Source organism: Nothobranchius furzeri, chromosome 15 (assembly GCF_043380555.1).
Source record: "Nothobranchius furzeri strain GRZ-AD chromosome 15, NfurGRZ-RIMD1, whole genome shotgun sequence".
Classification (NCBI taxonomy): domain Eukaryota; kingdom Metazoa; phylum Chordata; class Actinopteri; order Cyprinodontiformes; family Nothobranchiidae; genus Nothobranchius; species Nothobranchius furzeri.
In genome coordinates this window covers 42,215,412-42,234,648 of record NC_091755.1, presented here as the reverse complement: position 1 = coordinate 42,234,648, position 19,237 = coordinate 42,215,412, and the positions used below count along the sequence as shown (strand labels likewise).

The following is a 19,237-nucleotide window of genomic DNA, read 5'->3' as shown; positions in this document are numbered from 1 at the left end:
CAAGGAGGAGTGGAGGCTCCACTGCCGCAGGAGGACGCGTGGAGCCGAGGAGTCTACGCTCCTCATCCAAAACCTCCTTGACACCTTCTGAGGGTCCGCAGGACACAACACGCTGAACATCCCGTTGCTAAATGCTCTCCTCATCCAGGACATCTGGGACGCGCAGAGGCGCCGCCTCAGCTGCATCCAGGACCCCCCTGGCGTGCAGCTGTACACCCAGACGGGCAGTCTGCAGAAAGGAGGGGTCACACTGCCCGTCTATCGCTGCGCGAGGGGCTCCACTTCCCTGGAGTCCTTCCATCTCCACCTGAACCGCTTCATCCCAGGTGAGAAACCAGAGTCTGTCAAGAAATCTGTTTTATTTCTGTAAACTGTTCATTTTCAGGTGTCAGTAAAAGCTTGAGCTGATTTTCTCATCTAATCACGCAGGAACGTCGGCCAGTGCCAAGTACTTCCAGGCGTTCCTGATTGATGGACTGGTCAGGTGGAACGAGGACCGCGCAGCGGCAGCTGAGCGACACAAGGCGCCTCTGCTGTCCTACAGTGGCCACCTCAGGCACGCCCTTAACCAGAAGAGCCAAAAGGTGCTTGGTCCTCAGATGGTTAAGGACTTCACCAAGCCTGCTGCTTACACAGGTAGAGGAACAGAGGAACACCTTTTATTTACTCGTGATGTTTAATGACACTGTGCACCAATGCTTTGCTAAGAAGGGGCTTTGAACCGTTTACATCTCCACAAACTCTCAGGTGAGCTCATCGGGGTGGAGTACCTGTTCCAGCAGACAGGCCGCGTGCTTGAGGACGTCAGCATGGACCCTGACGCTCCAGACGAGGCTGCTGCCGTCACCGACCTGGACGAGGGCATCCAGGAGGACGTGGGCGACCACGTCGCCACCTTCGTTCATGACGTCCCGTCCACCAGCACTTCAGGAGCAGCCCAGTCAGGGGATCCAGCTGTCGCACCCGGGTCTGAGCCAGCACATCCTGCCGCCCCTCCCGAGGTCCCTGGAAGCCAGACTCCTGAAGAGAAACACTCCTCTGATTCAGAGGTCTTTGATCCCCTCTGCTAATCATTTCACAGCCGATCAACCTAATTTTGTTTTTTCACGTATTCAGAGATATTTCAGAAATTTAACTTCTTTTTCCCATTTTCTTTGTTTCTCAGGAGGAGATCCAGGGTCCTGACGGCCAGCCAGGATACCAGCATGTCCTGAAGCTGGCTCAGGTCCTGGTGGAGCTCAGGAGTCTCCAGGGGCTGTCTGACAGCAGGGTAGACAGACTCATCGCGCTTTGGCAACGCCTGCCAGAGCGAGACAAACAACGGATCGTCTACCCTAGCAGATACCGGGAGAGGCAACCAAAGGGGCGGTTCAAGGCAGCGAAGGGGAAGGACACCTCCTGTCCAGGGGTAGTGAGTCTCCAGCGGTACGAACTTTTTTCCTGAGTCTCACTGTTCCCGTCGACGTGTTCTGTCCGTTAAAACAACTTCCCCGTCTTTATCTTCCAGCTGCCTTGGAGGAGAACCCTCGGGCGCTGCAAATTGGCCAGACGCCAGCCGTGTGGTGGAGGCCATGTGCAGCCAGCTCTGCCGTCTGCACCCTGCGGCCGGTCGCGTGGACGGGGTCAGCAGGTCACGCTGGTTCCTAATCTGCAACGACTACATGGCCGTCAGACAGGTGGTGCTGAATTGCCCGAGGCTGATGGCTCAGACCCAGCTTCAGCTCTATGAGCTGAACCAAAAGACCATCTCTCAATGGTGAGAACTGGTAGATCTTTGCTCGTGTTTCAGACTTCAGGTTAAAGCTTGCAGCCTCAACTCAGCTCATCCTCTTGTCCTTCCAGGTTCAGCTATAGACAGAAGGGGTGGGAGAAAGGTGTGCTGGAGCAGGGAACTGGCGCCGTTTCTGCTCCAACTTTCTCCCACCAGCCCATCCCTTCTGCCAAAGGGCTGTCCTCCGTACAGGTGGGAAGAGGACAGCCCTTTACATACAACCTCCCCGAGGAGCAACATCCTGGTCCCTCCTCCAGGGGACTGCCGCCGCCACCACTACCTCCACCTGCTCCTCATCCCGGTCCCTCTACCACAGGGTATCCGCGGGTCCTTAAAAAGTCTTAAAAAGTCTTACATTTGCTTTTCCAAATTTAAGGCCTTAAAAATCCTTAACAATGACAAATAATCCTTAAATACAGTTTCCAAAGGTCTTATTTATAAAAATTTTCATAAATTTCTAGTTAGTGTTCAGCATTTTTTGTGTATGACGTTGGCGTAAGCAGAACCGTACACATTCAGTTGGTTGTGAAAGGGGCCTATTTTTAGACGAGCACATTAGCTGGTTAAGCTAGTGGGAGCTTGCGCCATGGGCATGTGAAAGTTTAATGGTAACTGGATAGCTTATCCCACGTTGGCAACATGGTTAGCACCGGTTCCAGGCGATAGCTGGAAATTATAGCTTAAAGTAAAAAAAAATTGCTTAAATTTGGTCAAAATGGCCTTAAAAAAGGTCTTAAAAAGTCTTGAATTTGGCTCCCTTAAACCTGCAGATACCCTGTACCAGCTGCAACCTCCCTCCTTCTTCTGCTCAGAGCCTGCACGCCACTCGTCCCTGCCTGGGATCCACTCCGCTGACTCCTCCTGTTCTTATGCCTAGGACGACAGCATTTAGGAGGAGGAAGGCAGCGGAGGCTGCTGCTGCTGCTGGCGTGCAGGCTCCACCATCAAAGACAGCCCGCCGGCAGTTCACCTGCAGCAAATGTGGTCAGCCCAAGCGGCTGGACACTGGCCACACCCGCATTGCAGGTGTGTCCTACTGCGCATCTGTTGGTGGGAAGTCTGTAGAGGAGTGGAAGGAGGAGATGAAGAGCAAGACTGGAGGAGGGCCAGAAAAACAGTGACTTTTTTGGGACAATCCCTCATTTTTTAATTTTGGGACTTTAACTTTTGTAAATGTATATGTAAAAAAATTGGCTAAACATGTAAATAATCTTTAGATTTTCTATTTTTTTTATTATTGTGATTTTCAATATTAAAATGATACACACTTTAAATGTCAGACTATTTTTACGACCTTGGACACAGGTACATTTATTACATGTTTTATATAACATAACAAATATATTTCAACACAGATGCATTTTTTTTCATATATATTCTATAATTTTACATGTGTATTATCACAAATATATTTCATAGCTCAGTGGTTCTTCATCACCTTTATAATTAAATTTGAAGTGGTAATTGTGAAAAAATATTTACATAATTAGTGTTTTTATCAGATTTCGCATACATTTCCACTTTTGTATTCGCACTGAGCGGGAATCGAACCCGCGCACTTCGACTCCCGGACAAAACAGTTAAAAAAAACAAGAATGAGCAACAACCGCTGGGTCTAGTACCAAACCAGAGTATGAGCTCCGTGTTCAAATCCTGATTTCCACCTGATCATGTCTGTAGGAAACCTTCCGCAGAAGCACGTGACTCTGGTTGGTGTAATGAACTCATATCTGCATGGTTTATTTGAGAGGCGCTTCAACCAGACCGAACCAAGTGGAACCGGTCTCAGGATTAAACCAATTTCAAAACAGATATGGGTCACGTGACCCTGGCAGGTCAGTGCTATAATTAGACGCTGCTGCTTTCGCGAGAGCTGCCAATCGATCGGGCCAGCATAAAGTCGCTCACACCGGGAGACCCGCCGTCACACAGGCTGGCAGGAGTCCGGTTTTCCGTGGTGACATTTAACGCCTCACGCTGACTGAAGCGGATCCGTGCGTAATAACGCAGGAACAGCGCTGGATCTGCGCTGCGGCGCAAACTCCAGTATACGCTAGTGACCCGAGACGTCACATGTCCTCTCCCAGGCGTCTGCAGACATGTCCTTTTTAACCATACCGAGCCAGGAGGGCCTTTTCACCGGGACGAATGCTGACGCGTCAGCCGAGGAGGCAGCAGCACGCGCGGACGCGGACAGCGTCAATGATGATGAAGATGAGGAGGATGACACGGAGGACGCCCGGCTCATCCCCAGGTGCTCCCCGATACCCCGAAAGCGAGGCGCGTCCATCTACGACGAGACCGCCGAGTACTTGCGTAGCCACTTGGCTCTGTCCGCCGGGAAGAGGGTGTCATTTTCCGACACAACAGGTGGCGACCTGGTGGATGTGCGAGAATTCCACGCCTTCGACTCGGACGAGGAGGAAAATGGTGCCAAGTGGGAGGAAGAGGAGGCCAAGTATCGCAAGCCAGAGCGGGAGCCGAGCTATAAAGTGCACCCGGAGTTCCAGGCTCCTGAAGGCAGCCTCCTGCTGCAGGCGGTGCGCTCCAACAAGGTGGAGGTGGAGCACATTTGTCCATCAGAGGACGACCCTCTGGCCTTCAGCGGGCTGATACGAGTCCTGAACGTCTCCTTCCACAAAGCCGTTTATATCAGATCCACCATGGACAAGTGGGCCTCCTACTTTGACTACCCAGCTGAGTACGTCCAGGGGTCCAACGACGTGGACACCGATCAGTTCTCCTTCACGCTGTGCTTCACGCCACCTTACACCACGCACGGCTCGCGCATAGAGTTTGTGGTGCGCTATGAAACATCCGACGGAGATTACTGGGCCAACAACTCTAGCTTGAATTACGCTGTCACGCTGCTCCTGTCTTACGAAGATGAGAAGGATGATCCAGCTCGGACCGACATGAACGCGCAGCAAAGAAGAAGCATCCTGAAACCCCCCAAAGTTCTCAGGTAGCTGGCTGTGGGGCGGGAGGAGAGCAGGGGCCTCCACGGGCTGCCTGCCTGCTGGGATTCTGGTCAATTTAACAGTGTGTTGTGATGAGCATGCAGCCTGAAAACACGGATTTAGACTTTCAGAAAAGCTTCTAAATGGTTTCTGGTCTGCACCTTCACAGGGACGATGTTTAAAGCATGGCTGGTTTTGTTCTCTTACCAACATCTTTCTGCTGTGAGACATAGAAAGCTGTTGCCAATCACCCAGTGGTCTGCAAGGAGATCAAAATAGGCGAGAGGCAGGTGTCGCTTTTAGCCCCACGCTAAAATTTACCTCTGACCTTTTCTATCAGTCATTGGAGATCAGAGTGATGTCAGAGCGACAGATTGGCACCGTCCTGCGTGTAATCAAGAGCCTGGCACACTAGAGTGTTGCCTCCCTCTGAAGTCTAAAGCAGCTATTTCCTCTAACATCAAGGCGGCACACCTCCCAGTGTTTGGTCACACAGGCAGAAGCTGTGACTATAGGCCTCCAGGCTCGTGCCTCTATGAACCAGGAGTGGGTGGTGTTTTGCTGTTTGGACCCTTGCTGCTCTAGAGGTGTGGAGGCATTTGATAAGAGACGTTTAAAAAAATAAAAGTTTAGAAAGCAGAACATGTTGCAGCACACTCTCCATGATGAAGACAAAACAGGTTAACGTAACATCTGAATATTTTTTATGGAAACTTTGAATGTTACAGATGCATATTATGTTAGCTTCCTGAGCTTCGTCACTTTGGAGGAACAGAACTTGGTTCTGCCCAGACTGATGATCCAACACCAAAGTGGAGGATTGTTCTGCTATGTGAATAAACCGCTGACGATATTGTGACTTGGGCTTTTTCATAACAGCAGTTCAATATAAATGGCCTGTATTTGATATAGCGCCTTCTAGAGTCCTGGAACATCCCCCCCCCCCCCCCCCAAGGCGCTTTACAACACAATCAGTCATTCACCCCACATTCACACACTGGTGGGGATGAGCTACGATGTAGCCACAGCTGCCCTGGGGCGCACTGACAGAGGCGAGGCTGCCGAGCACTGGCGCCACCGGTCCCTCCGACCACCACCAGCAGGCAACGTGGGTTAAGTGTCTTGCCCAAGGACACAACGACAGCGACAGACTGAGCGGGACTCGAGCCAGCAACCTTCCGATTACGGGGCGAGCACCTAACTCCTGTGCCACCGTCGCCCCAATATAGTCTTGCTCTTACTAGCTGTTAGCCCATCAATCCAATCACAATGAATCTGTGCCTCTAAATTCAGGCCTTCTAAAGAAATAGCTTCCACAGGTATGATATTATTTGTGTATAAGCTTCCTGTAGAACCCTACATTCAAAGATCTGAGCGGTTACTTTAGGAGCTGCAGGAGCAGCCATGTTGACAGCATATCCGTCACACACCCTCTCTGTCCCACCAAAATACTTTTCCTCGAGGGTAAAGTTCAGGCCGAGGTCCGGGGTTGTCTCAGGTCAGACTTCTCCAGCTTTAAATGGTCCATCACGACGAGCTGATTCTTACTGGAACAACAGCGGAATGTTTCATCACGGTTCGGGTGGTGAGCAGCTTCAGATTCCAGATCTGCAAAGACCAAAAGTCCCGTGTACCCTTTAGATCTAAACCAGAGCATGCGATGAGCAGAAGGAGTGCGGCCAGCCACGGGAGCTCCCTTCACATGCTGGTCACTTTTGTTAAGCCTCTGGCATCCTTCACTGGGCTCCTGGCAACATTCTGTTCACGCCGTTTCAAAAGATGAGCCCTCTTACATTTCTGTAAGACACATTGAATTCACGTATTCCTTTGGTCACATTACTGTCAGTCTTTTAGGGTCGCCATCACTTTTGTCCACATCTGCATATGGAGGGGATGTGGCCGAACTGAAAATTGTGATTAAGTTTAGTTAATTCATGGTTTAACAATGAGAGAAACAGCAATTTAACGTCGGCTGGTTTACATGGCCTTTCCCTTAATAAAGGAAATAATTAGAGCATTTTATATTCAATTCAATTCAAAAATGCTTTATTAATCCCAGACGGAAATAGATTGCTGTAGCAGCTCATAATAATAATAATAATAATAATAATAATAATAATAATAATAATAATAATAATAATAATAATAATAATCAAGTCATCAAAGAGTTGTTGTATATTACAATGGCTGTTGGCAGGAAGGATCTCCAGTAGCGGTCAGTGTTGCAGCCAAACTGAAGAAGCCTCTGACTGAAGACACTCTTCCGTTGTCGGACAGTCTTGTGAAGAGAATGCTCAGGGTTGTCCATCATTTTCTTGATTCTCTGGAGAATCCTTCTTTGTATTATCTCCTCCAGCGGTTCCAAAACTCTGGCCGAGTCCTTGAAAGGGCTTGGAGTTCCTCCATCTTGTTGGCCAGTGATCTCACATCGCCCGTTATGATCGATGGAAGAGATGGTTTGAATTTCCTCTTTCTCTGTCTCCGTTTTGCTCCCGCTCTGCACCCACGCTTCTTGCGTTTTAGCTCATTTGGGATTTGTGGCTTCAGTTGAGGTATTATTTCAGCCTTTCCAATGTTAATCAGCTGCTCCCGATTGCAAACCATTTGTTGCCATGGTTACGCATCATAACAAATGCTCAAAAAGTGTAAAAAGCTTAAAAAAATAGCAGTAAAAATCCTCCAAGCTTCACAGCACCAGAAACAGAAAAGTAAAATGTCCAAAAAATACAGTTTTTCTTGAGAAACTAGAAGAAAAAATGCCCAAGAAAAGGCAAAACTTACATCTAGTCGACAGAGCTACTCCAACATGCAGCCACCCAGAGCAGCGCCGTTCCGGGAAGGAACCATTAAACCATTTCCTTTGTCAGACATTTGTTTGTTGATCTGAAACATTAAGTGTGATTAATGCAAAAACAGGAGACTTCTGTAAGGGATTGAATGTTTTTTCACATCTTTAAATAAGAAGTAAGAAGTGGTTTGAACTCTTTGGTTTGTGACTCTCATTTTTACACGTTGCATGAACAAATGTTTTCAAACTGTTCACCAGCCGGTGTTTTTGCCTGTGTTGTGATCCAGATTTGTTTCTTTTCTTTCAGTTTGAATGATGATTTAGCTTCTGAGGGTCAGGATGAAGAAGAAGGTACAGCATGCATGCCTGCTATTGCTTCACTTCTTTATGTGCAGTAAACAGAAGACACAACAGATGGGTAGAGTTTAGTTTCGTACCCACTTCCAAGATTTAAATGAAAAGACGGAGACTGTTCTTCGGCTTTCGGTCTCCCACTACGTGGGAATCTGATTATTAATTTGGTGTAAATGACCACGAACCTGGTTCGCTATGTGGTTTACTGTTGACACGCTGTGCAGGTGTGTTATTGTCACGTGCTTCATGGTTTAAAAACACCACTGCTGTTCAGACGGCTGCGAGTTTCTGAGCTGATGTGTGTGTTTTACATCAGCAGGAGAACCGGAGAGCTCGGAGTCGGGACTGCTCAGGCCCACAGCTGGGCGTCCTGTCTTCACACAGCCAGAGATCGATATAGAGGTAAGGCCAGACATGTTAAGTAAAAGTTTTCCACTTCACAAACGAGAAAGAAGATTAGTTGTTTTAACTGTTAGTTAGCTGGTCATCGTTTAGACGACCGAGGCATGTTTACGCAGGGCAAGGCCATCTACTGAATTCATGTTCCTAATAAAACATAACAAACACTTCTATCCCATTTTAAAGCTTATCACCCTTGGCTTGGTTGTTTATATTGTTCACAGCTTATTGAAGCTTCAGCAACAACCTAGGTAATGTCTCACCTGTCCCTGCTGCAGCATGTCCACTGTGTGTCGTCCTCGTCGTCCCTCTTCTACTCCCGTTAATATGACGAAGCATGCTGTTCTGTTCAGATCCCAACCTGGTGTGTTTTATCCATTTTTATTTGAGTTCATTTGTTTTTTACTTGGAAGTTTATAAAAATCTGATTTCACAACTAAAATGTTCGAACGGTAACACTTTACAATAAGGTACGTAAAATTCTGCTTTGTTACCGGGAACCACTAAGGGGGTAATGAGTGAGGAAGCAGGGAAGAATAGGTAGTTAACCAGTAGTTACTGGTGAAAACGCTCATCAGTCTTTTTCAGGGACTAATAGGTAGTTATCCATGAAAGCAATAAGGAACAAATCCCAGATGAATGTCGACTCTCTTTTGTAAACTTCATGAAGGAAGCAGATCATTTACAACATCCCTGTTTCATCCTGATTTCACTCGTCTGTCACTTCGTCGTCCGTCGTCGGCGTCCGACCGTCCGTCTCGAGATGATGGAAAGTGAAGCCTCTTCCCAAGTACCTACTGAGGAACTAATCTGTACTTACTCAATACTTAACCATTACTTATATGTTGTTACACGATCATTTGGCAGAAATACATAGAGCTGATTCACACATCATTTTCCTTCATCGTGTGTGTGTGTGGTGATACTCCAGAGATGGGTGACCAAAATCCTGCAGGTTACAGTGGTACCCGGCTCAAATCCGTCACTAACAACATGCTCAGTGTTTAGGGTACTTTTTAAATAATCAGAGAAGTACACAAAAATAAACGTTTACATTTATAAACTTTGAAATCAACATGTAAAAACACTCTAAAACCACCTGTTCCTCCCTGCTTCGCTCCCTAGTAACAAAGCACAAATGGATAACTACCTATTAGTCTCTCAGTAAGACTGCTGGGTGTAAACCAGTAGGTATCGACTAACTACGTATTAGACCATGAAACAAGACTGATGAGCGTTTTCACCAGTAACTACTGGTTAACTACCTATTCTTCCCTGCTTCATTACTCACTACCCCCTAAGTTGTTCCCTAGTAACGAAGTACAGTTTTGCGTACCTTGTTATAAAGTGTTAGCGTTCGAACTTTTCAACTCTCCAGCAACAACGGTGTTTATTTCTACAACCAGAAACTGATAAAAGTAATTCACTCCTATAATAATCTTATAATGAACTGCATGATATGTTAATCTCATTAATGTATCTTTAACCCTTTGATGCATAATGGTCACTACAGTGGACAGGTACTCAAAATTGTAATTTATTTATTTTTTGCTATTCAGCACAGCTGTTGAAGACTTTATTGCATTTCTCCACTTGGACCTCAGTAAGTCAAGCCGACATATTTCATGCTCAGAATGCACGCTGTCCACCAAGGTGGACATGTAATAAATTATTTGTAAATTACAAAATTTAACAAAAAATATTTGTTGAAATTTGTTTCATTCACACCTAAAGATGAATGAAAAAAATTGTTAAAAAGATCATGGATGAAGATTTCATAATTCATGCATCAAAGGGTTAAGATGTATATACATCCATCTTTTTATCTTCCAGCTGAACAGACAGTTTAAGTTGACCCTGTGTGCAAACATTCCTGAACAACATTCCCACAGCTAGGACCGTCTTTTCTCTAGTGAGCTTTCAGTTGTGCAAAACGTTTGGGTTCCTTAAGGTTTTATCCCTTTAATGGCTGAAAGCGTTTAACCCTGTTTATTGACTGATGCTGTTATAATCACAATATACACATCAGTTTTAATTTTTGGGTAGTTTTATAACAATATAACCTAAATGAAGAAATAAAATAGGCCCTTACCATCAGTAGGTCGTCCAGCAGGGGGCGGCAGACAGGTACCGGACCGCAGGTGCTTGTTGATAGCTGTAGACCTGATTCTCCTTCTGGATGCTTCAAGGCCAGAAGTGGCAGCATTTCTGTAAAAAAGCCCCCCTGAGTGAACTCATAGTTATACTTGCTAAAAGAAGCTTCACACCTCCACACTTTGTGTTTATGTTTCTCTGTAAATGCATGAACAGAAGTCTTAACTTATTCATTCATCCTTGTCTCACTATCGTAGCATCTTCTCCCTGACACTCTCCTCTTCTATCCCAGCCTCCCTTTTGGTGTAGTCAGCGATCTGACCTGGGATCTGTTTCTTTGGGTGTTGTTTTTTTTAATCAGTTTCTCTTTCTCGTGGTGAAACCGCCTCAGCGTGGCCTTTCAGGAATAGTTTGATCAGGGATCAGCTCTGTAGTTTCTCGTCTCCAGGCCCCTGGAGAAGTGTAGGACCTGCAGAAGGTGTGGAAGAGAAAGACAGCAGCTAAAGCATGCAGGGCCTGAAGAACCAGGATTGAAAAGCCTTTTAGATGGAGGTGTCTGTTCAAACGTTATTAACAACTAACGATGTAATTATAGCTCTTTGAACAACTTCAGTTTGGAGAAATAGAGATTAGTTTTGACCTTCTAGACACGTCACAAAGACTAAACGCAGGGCTAAACAATAATAACCCACAGCATTGTAAAAGGTGCGATGGTGGGAGAGGATTCAAGTACCCGCCCTATAACCAGAGGGTTGCAGGTTCGAGCCCTGCTCAGTCTGTCCCAGTCATTGTGTCCTCGGGCACGGCATCCTCCTTGCCTGCTGGTGGCGGTTCTGGGTACTGGTGGCACAAGTGTTCAGCAACCTTGGCGCTGTCAGTGAGCCCCAGGGCAGCTGTGGCTACGATGTAGCTCATCACCACCAGCGTGTGAATGTGTGGGTGGGTGGATGACTGGTTGTGTTGTAAAGCGCCTTGGGGGGCGGGGGTTGTAGAAGGTGCTATATAAATACAGGCCATTAAAAAGGTGTGAAATATTTCATTTGCATGAACCACATCGAAAAGTTGTTTTAGAACGGCAGCAACACATTACCTAGCCATTAGCTCATCAGCCACGTGAATCCCCTTTTCCTTAAACTGAGGTTGTTCAAAGCGTTATCTGCAACCATTTTTTTTTGTTTTTCTGCTACAAAGACCCGGCGGATCGTCTAAGCCAGGGGTGTCAAACATGCGGCCCGCGGGCCAGATCCCGCCCGCAAGCGGGTTAAATCCGGCCCGCGAGATGGTTGTGTAAACTTTATTTTCATACTTTACAATGTAGAGTGAAAATAAACGTATCTTTGTGAGCAAGTTTTCTCTGTAATGAGTCTAAATAAAACAAAGCTGCGCTCAAGGCTCACACAAGAACGTGAGTCCCATCCTGAAGATGGCCGCCACTCAGGATGTGACTTCTGATATTGATGTTCTGGTGAAAGCTAAAAGATGTAAAGTAAAATGAGTCAAATATACTTTAAGTGCTGCTTGAAACTCATCTAGCCATGTGATCTTTAAGCTCTTTGAATCACTAAGGAATGTCTTTTTTATTTGTTGATTTATTTATTTTTTTCAAATTTTCAAGTACACTTCAGGTGTTGTACTTGTACTACACTGTCCTCAGGCTCCAGCCTTGTTTTATATTGATTGTATTAAAACAAAGAAAACAATCTGAATTTTTTTTTATTCTTTTATTCACCGGTCCGGCCCACTTGGGACTAGATTTCCCTCGATGTGGCCCCTGAGCTAAAATGAGTTTGACACCCCTGGTCTAAGCGTTTGCATTAGCATCGCTGAAGACAGAGTCTCTTAAACGTTTCCTTTAGAAACTGTGGAGTGAAAAGGAAAATCTGCACATTTCCGTTTCTGTCCTAAGTTGAGAGCAGCTGAATGAACCCTTGTTGTTTTAGATTCTTTAGGTAAGTCAGCATAAGAAGGTCCCGGAGAGCCTGGCCATACATTTGTGTTTGTGCCACATCACAGTTTCGGTGTCAGCATGAGGCCCGCTTCACAGAAAAGCATCAGCGACATGCTTTTCCTCCTACAGCGTGCTGTATCACTGTGGTTAAATACTTTTATGTCCCTATTTTCTGGCCTCTTCAACTTTTCCTTTTTTCTTCCTGGTTTTTATTTTCTACAGACTGCAGTCCAACCGCCCGACTACGAGCCTCCGTTTGTTGACAGCACACAGTCCACTCACACCATGTTCCCGGGTGAACCTTGCATGTCTTCTGACACCGACCTTCAGACTAATTCACCCTTTGTAGCGTTCGCTGTTGAATCAGTGCAGCTAGACACAGCACGGGCCTCTCCCATACTCCAGGATGAATCGCAGAGCGTATCAGAGCAGTCTGTGATCAGTGCCCCCTCCACATTTGCACCGCAGGAGTCCCAGCAAAGATCATGTGAATCCCAGGATGCTAGAGTGACAAACCCAGCCTCAGAAGCTTCTGCTCTGTGTTCTTCTGTGGCGGAGATGAAGCTGCTGTCAACAGCAGGGGAGGAAGGACCGCCCAAACCTCCACTGCCTGCTGAGGGTTTCCCCTGCATCAGTGAGACTGAGGGCATTGAGCCAGAGGTTGCGGCTGGATGGAGTGAACTCACCAATCAGGGTTCCACACCGTCTGCAGCACACGACACCGACAGCACCCCTAAACCACCGTCTCCAGCAGAAAGAACTGTGGTGTACATGGGAGCAGAGCCCCTCTTCACTGAGCTCACAGACAGCCCCTCGACGAACACCAGGAGCACCGCCGTGAGCCATGACACAGCTTCACAAGATGCCTCACCCAGGAAAGACGAAGACCGTCCTTCCCAGGACGGTGTAGTTGAGACAAAGTCAGACACCTTGTCAGGTGATAGGTCTGAGTCTGACATCAACATGAATCTGATGCCATGTGTTTTCTTTCTGAGCGGAGTTGTCTCCCTCTCAGTAGTGATGCGGGAACCCAGCGCCCTCTTCTTTATCGGATTGCTTTTGGTTTTGCGTCGTTTGTGATTTTTGATCCTCAGAAAGTTTCAAGTGCCTTGCACCGATTCAGAGATAGGTCAGCAGGTCTAATGCACGTGTCTCTTCCTGGAGTTGTGAGGTTTTTATGCAAGATCAAGCTAAAGATTGGTCTCTATAGCACTACACTTGCTATCTGATCATAGAATGATTATGTATGTGGTGTCATTCAATAATTGCTGGATTGCACTTTTTATTGGTGCTGTCAGCGTGGTTAATGAGGTGGTGTAACCCGTAGACTGGCTGAACGATGGCTGAAGCCCTTCGCTTTTAACACAAACAAAAGTAAGGATGGACGAAGGGTTGAGGATCACCCAACTTGCACTACACACTCTTTCAGGGTCGGCTAACATGAAGATAGCTCCCTGTTTCTTGTCTGGACTAAGCTCAGCCGAAGCCCAGGACCCAAGGCTCAACCACCAGAGGCTCACCAACCACCTGACCAGCTTCTCTCCCAGGTCTGACTCCAGCAGGGGGTCCTTCATGGTCCTCCCTCAAAGTCCCGACTTACTCTGACACCTCCCCTGCTCCCTCCGGGTTGTAATGGAGTATTTTTCTGGTCTTTCAATGACACGGTTCTGCCTAACAGTTTGGTACAGCGTGGTTCAGCTCATCTGAGTCTAGTTGTGTTTCCCTGCCAGCTCTGTGAAAGAAAGTGGCTGCGGCCCTCGTAGGCGCGGGGGCGCAGCACTCCCGGGGATGGGGTGGGGGGTGTACGTGATCTTTACTCCACACAGAAGTAGCATCAGGTGATCAGTAAACAGTGCGAAGGGATCTCCGCAGAAACACACCTCAGCAGAAAAACGGTGGTGTTGTTCTGCTCAGCTTTATGGCTTATTGTCCGACTCTAAACCAGGAAATGGCTGCAGGCTGTCAAGCAGCAGGCAGAAAGCTCCGAAGCCACCTGTGACTCCGCCCCCAAGCCAATCAGTGGCCACAGATGCTGCAAAATTCCCTTTACGAGTCCATCTATGTTCCAACCCCCCACCTACGGCTGCAAGATGCAGATACAAGTGGCTGAAATTAGCTTTCTCCATGGGCGAGGCTCAGCCTTAAATCTGAATTTTACATGTCTCCATCAGCTCAGGTGTGGAGTTGCAACTGAGACATTTTGATTTTAGACTTCTCCGTTGCCTGGGGAGTTTTGCAAAGCGATTCTCTGCCAAGGCAGCAGCCCTTTTCAGGCTTGACATAGAGCCCTTGCATCAACGCATCATGGCGTTGTGTCTCTCTGTCTCAGATCAGACTAAGAGGAGCACAAATCAGAGCCGCTGCTGCTGCCTCGAACAAAAGAAGTCAGCTGGAGTGGCTAGGCCATTTGATTGAAATGCCGCATGATAACCTTGATCAACAAGTTTCCCAGGAAGGATAGTCCCTCGAGAGATGATATGTCTTCTCCTGCCTATGACCACCAGGGGGTACGAGGGCCTCCCTGGATTCCTTACCTCTGTAACATGAGATCAAACGTTTTCACCCACTCCAGTTGTAAAGAAGAGGAGCCACGGTTTTACGGGTGTGTTGTATTTCTGGGGTTAGGGTTTCAGAGTCACTCAGGAGCTCAGGCTGAAAGACACGCCCACTCACTTTCGCACAATCACTATTTTCTGAGCATTAAATGACAATTTTTTTAAACAAATTTGAAAAATGAACAATGAAGCAACAAAGGACGAACTGTGTTAATCCACCAAAGTCAACAGATGGAAGAACTTGTCTTAGATGTGTTTTATTCTTTAGTTAGAACAATTCTTTTACAGTGACGAGCATGGCCCAAGACATTCTAGCAGCCAGCCACTAGGGGGCAGTTGTATGATTTCAGCTTCCACTTTTGTGTTTGTTCGCCTGTATTTTTATGTGACGATAGCAGAAACAAGATGGCAGTTAGAAAGTGCCTTACCTGTCTTTAAATTAATTTACATAAACAGATTAAAAGAGATTTTTCTTCTTTACTTTCTTTTGAATGATATCACCTAAAGTAAATGCTGGAAATGTGTAGTTTTTGACCATTTAAGGCAAAAGTTGTGGTTTTAAAAATTCTCCAACGCTGATGTGGGCTTTTAAGTTTGCCAATGATCTCCGGATGGCCGAATAGCCAATCCCTGACACATAAACCATTTTTTGCCTTAGTTTACTATTTACACTCTGCAACCTACTAGATTTTAAAGGAAAAAAAAACAATGATCAAAGAAATGTTGACGCCTGTTTAGCAGAGATGGGAACTGTAGCATGAACAAGTCAACTCCGTGCCATGGTTGTGTTCTGCTCAGCGACTGAACCGGGTTCATTCACTGTGCTGACTCAAATCTCCTGGTTTAGTTGCTGAACTGAGGCATGGAGATGACTTTTTGATGCTACGATTCCCCATCTCTGCTCTGTAGGTCTAGTAACAATAAATTCGAACTAATTCAGCGCTTTGGGCTTCCTGACAGGGTTGCGGAAGGCGCTTTATAAATAAAGCTTTGATTGATTGATTGATTGATTGACGTTAAAGTCTGCAGGAGTTGTGCCAAAAGACGGCACCCCTGCAACATAGATATGCATGTAGGCATGGACGTAATTTTCACTTTAGAAGTGGGGGGGGGCATGGGGGGGGGGGGGGGGGCTTCAACACAAACGGTTGTTTTCCGCTTGGTCCTAGAGCTCAATCAGTGTCAATCTAATATAGCGTAATATTGTTTTTGGATGGTAAAAAGTGCAGGGGTCAAAACTTGACTTTGAAAAAAGTGTGTGTGTGTGTGGGGGGAGGAGACAGGGGGGTCCCCCTGTCTCCCCCCCCAAAATTACGTCCATGCATGTAGGTTAAGACCATCTCGTTTGTTCTGGCCGGGCCGAAGCCAGTTTTAAATCATCACTCCAGTTAATCACCTGAAACAGTCGTCCTCTGCTCTCGTGGCTGCAATAAGACGTTTAGCTCTCACGCAGCTTCTGAACTCACTGCATATCTGCGACACCTAAAAGCTCCTGTCACCTGTTGTTTCATAGACTCGTGTGACTAAAGTCAACGTGTAAGCGTTAGTGCTAGGCTATGTTGCATAGTTAGTCCTCGTGTTAGCTGCTAGCTTACTTCACTACCTGACGTGAGTCTCTAAATGTTATCGTTGAGCCAAAATACAAACAGAAAGCCTGCATGACATGTCCCAGACTAACGTGTGCCAGTAATAAGGCTTCGCTGCTACATGCATGGGCTACGTAGGCAGCGGTTAGTGAACAAAGCAAAGGGGAATTCAGGTTTTTCTGCTCAGTTAAAATGATTTGAAAATATGCATAATAGTTGGGAGAGTGTCTTTTCTTTAATATCATGTAGTTGGTGAATCCTTTCACTCAGAAGTTTATTTTTTGTAAGTATTAGCTTCCTGAGGCCTTTTGGGCACGTAGTGCAATGTTGTGGTTGTAACGGCTTCTTCCATTATGCCCTAGAACTCCTTACTTGGTGCACCTAAAGTAGTGTACTGATGTTGGACATGACACCGGTAGAAACAGACCATAATGCATTGGGCCTGCAGCCTGGACTGACAGAGTAAGCTGTCCCTTATTTCTGATTTTAAAGCAGTTTTTTAGACTTAAAGTAGTTTTCTAAGCATCTCAGCTGTGAAGTAACTCATGTCCTGTGCAGGACTCATTTACGAAACGGGTTTCAGATTCTTGCCTTCAGACATGTTACAGTCATAACCCTAAAAGTGAATCACATGTTCACTGTTGTACTGCAGCATGGGTTGATTTTTATTATTTGCACAAAAGTAAAAAAGCGGAAACGAGTTGTTTTGCACAGAAATATTCAAAGATGCACCAACACTGGGTTTGATGGCGATACCAACGTTCGATTCTTGTGCAGCTCTGGTGACACCAGTGCACCCGGCTGTCACTTACGGTAAACACGGTGTCTGAGTAAAGTTTAGCAGGACTGAGCGTCTCAGTGTCCTGCTTAAGGCACAACTCATCTGGCAGAGACGTGACTAATAAACACGCTCCTCCGTCTTTTCTAAACAAGGCCACTTCAGCCTCCCGAATACCAAGATAGTAACAACTGAATGCCAGAATCATCTGTGGCCACATCTAGTTCGTATATAGCTACAGTCTGTGGCCAAACTCCACTGCAGGGGATAAACTGGTGTTTCAGGACAAAAATAAGGCTCAAATTTCTATGTTAAATGGATTTTGTAAACGCATCAATAGTAGTTTGTAAACTGTGAGTGACATTTCTTTAGCCTTAATTAGTCATAATGAAAATGGATGCTGCAGACTGACACACCAAACCTGATGAACAGCCCCCCCCCCCATCACCAGAGCTGCCAGCTGAGTGTCGACATCACCTCAAACTGTTGTTGGTCCATCAGACGTCTAGAATCCATCTTTGTGAATCTCGTAGACATTTTAAGCACAAAATGACAAGTTTGATGTGGCGAACGTTTTGCAGTGTTTCACCATTAAACATGTTCTCACGCCTTGTGCCACATTGTGTCCTTGTTTTATTTGATCTGTTCTACAAAGGAGCCACCTTCACAGCCCCTTTATGCACACCAGTGCTCTTGCACTGCAGAGCAGACAGCTTTATAGCGGCTGACACACTTTTAAAATAACATCTGAGCATTTAGTGTCTCCGTGGCCGAGGCGTGTACAGCTTTAGTTGAAGTGCAAACACACAGATGGCAATATGAGCCAAAGGTCAAGCATTGCTTTGGAGGCATGGTGTCCTCAGCCATTGTAAGCTGAGATAAGGGTATTAACACTGATTTTACCAACTGGGACAAACAGCTTTTGCTGGTTTGTTATGTTTTAAGCTGATTTAATCAACAATAAATGTACTGTTGCTGTTGTGTCTTTGATTAGTTTTTTTACATGGATTAAATCTTCCAATTAAATTATCGATTGAAGCACATTTTCTCTCCATAACCTCTTGCAGAAAACATAGAAGTGATTCGATTGTGTGGTCACATCTACCCTACTTACTCACTAAGTAACAATCTAGACAGATAAAATCCCTTTAAATACACGATTTAAAAAAGAAATGTTAACAAACAGCAGACAAAAGGATCCTGCCTGCTTCCATGCCCACAGAGACATCAGTCCAACAGGGCGGCTGGCTTGTTAGAACAGAGATTTTTCATCATTGAGAACCTGCAGGAGAACCAGCTTTGACAATAAAAATCCATCACGACAAGACTTGTGGTTTTATCTGTAATACCCCTCATGTGTCACCGTACTCTACGGCCCGTGGATGTTTATTCTTTTGGTCCATTACGGCTGGCATTTAACTCACGGTTGATTAGGAAGTGCTTTTGTTTGGGCCAAACTGCTGTCTTCGTTTCTGACTGAGAATAAAACAGTTTTGTATGCAACGGTTGATCAAAACCAAACAAAAGTGCCTGCTTGTGTTACTGAAAACACATCTGACAGTATTTCATCTAAATTTCAAACAAATCCCAGTTTCATCTAAATCAATAGTCCTTCAGACACTACATAAGTGCTGCAGGTGGATACACCTCGATGCGACAGTCACTTTGTGTTCTGAGGTACTGACAGTAAGTCTGGCTCCTGGTATCACACCTGATATGTAAGAATGTTGTCTAATGTCTCAGTCAAGTTATGCTGAAACAGATTTCCCTCTCAGCCAGCTGGGGGGTTGTCAGTTTTCTCCTTATAAAAAGGCAGAAGGGGGGGGGGGTAGTCTTTGTTTACAATCTGTCCGTTCTCCATACTTCATATATGGTTCCAGAGCGAATCCTTTTTGAGCCTAAAGGGTTGCCAAGTCTGCAGCGCCAGCATTTGTAACGGCCGACAAAGAGCAGCAGCGTTACTTCCAGGCTCCGCCATGACGTCAACAGAAAAAGCAAACTTCC

General features: G+C 46.1%; 3 protein-coding genes across 10 annotated transcripts in view; 2 read left to right on the top strand and 1 right to left on the bottom strand.

Annotated features, from left to right (window-relative positions):
• The window catches only part of LOC107390516 (uncharacterized), a 36,903-nt gene that overhangs the window by 7,087 nt on the left and 10,579 nt on the right, over window positions 1-19,237 (bottom strand). For 2 of the 7 annotated variants that reach the window (XR_011516666.1, XM_070544854.1), the window contains 4 exons: window positions 10,593-10,835; window positions 10,365-10,480; window positions 8,536-8,633; window positions 7,513-7,614 (listed from right to left, as the gene is read on the bottom strand). Coding sequence is in view for 2 of the 7 variants with exons in the window: in XM_070544854.1 (XP_070400955.1) it covers window positions 7,528-7,614; window positions 8,536-8,633; window positions 10,365-10,480; window positions 10,593-10,600 (309 nt within the window). In the remaining 5 variants the exon portion in view is untranslated. Of the gene's footprint in view, window positions 1-6,760; window positions 8,634-10,364; window positions 10,836-19,237 lie in introns of those variants that run through there. The other 5 variants (XR_011516661.1, XR_011516663.1, XM_070544853.1 and 2 more) reach the window with 4 other exon arrangements.
• Window positions 132-2,960, top strand: LOC107390515 (uncharacterized). The gene is made up of 7 exons (XM_070544584.1): window positions 132-179; window positions 221-355; window positions 399-636; window positions 748-1,049; window positions 1,166-1,425; window positions 1,508-1,756; window positions 1,843-2,960. Exons 1-7 carry the CDS (start codon window positions 132-134, stop codon window positions 2,114-2,116), a joined length of 1,506 nt encoding a protein of 501 aa, XP_070400685.1. The 3' UTR covers window positions 2,117-2,960.
• On the top strand, window positions 2,961-17,851 carry si:ch211-167b20.8 (uncharacterized). Of its 2 annotated transcripts, none has more exons than XM_015967275.3 (4): window positions 2,961-4,736; window positions 7,827-7,870; window positions 8,193-8,275; window positions 12,537-17,851. In XM_015967275.3, exons 1-4 carry the CDS (start codon window positions 3,871-3,873, stop codon window positions 13,392-13,394), a joined length of 1,851 nt encoding a protein of 616 aa, XP_015822761.1. In that variant the 5' UTR covers window positions 2,961-3,870; the 3' UTR covers window positions 13,395-17,851. The 2 variants fall into 2 exon arrangements, with proteins under 2 accessions (XP_015822761.1, XP_015822760.1); XM_015967274.3 differs by having other exon boundaries at window positions 8,190-8,275.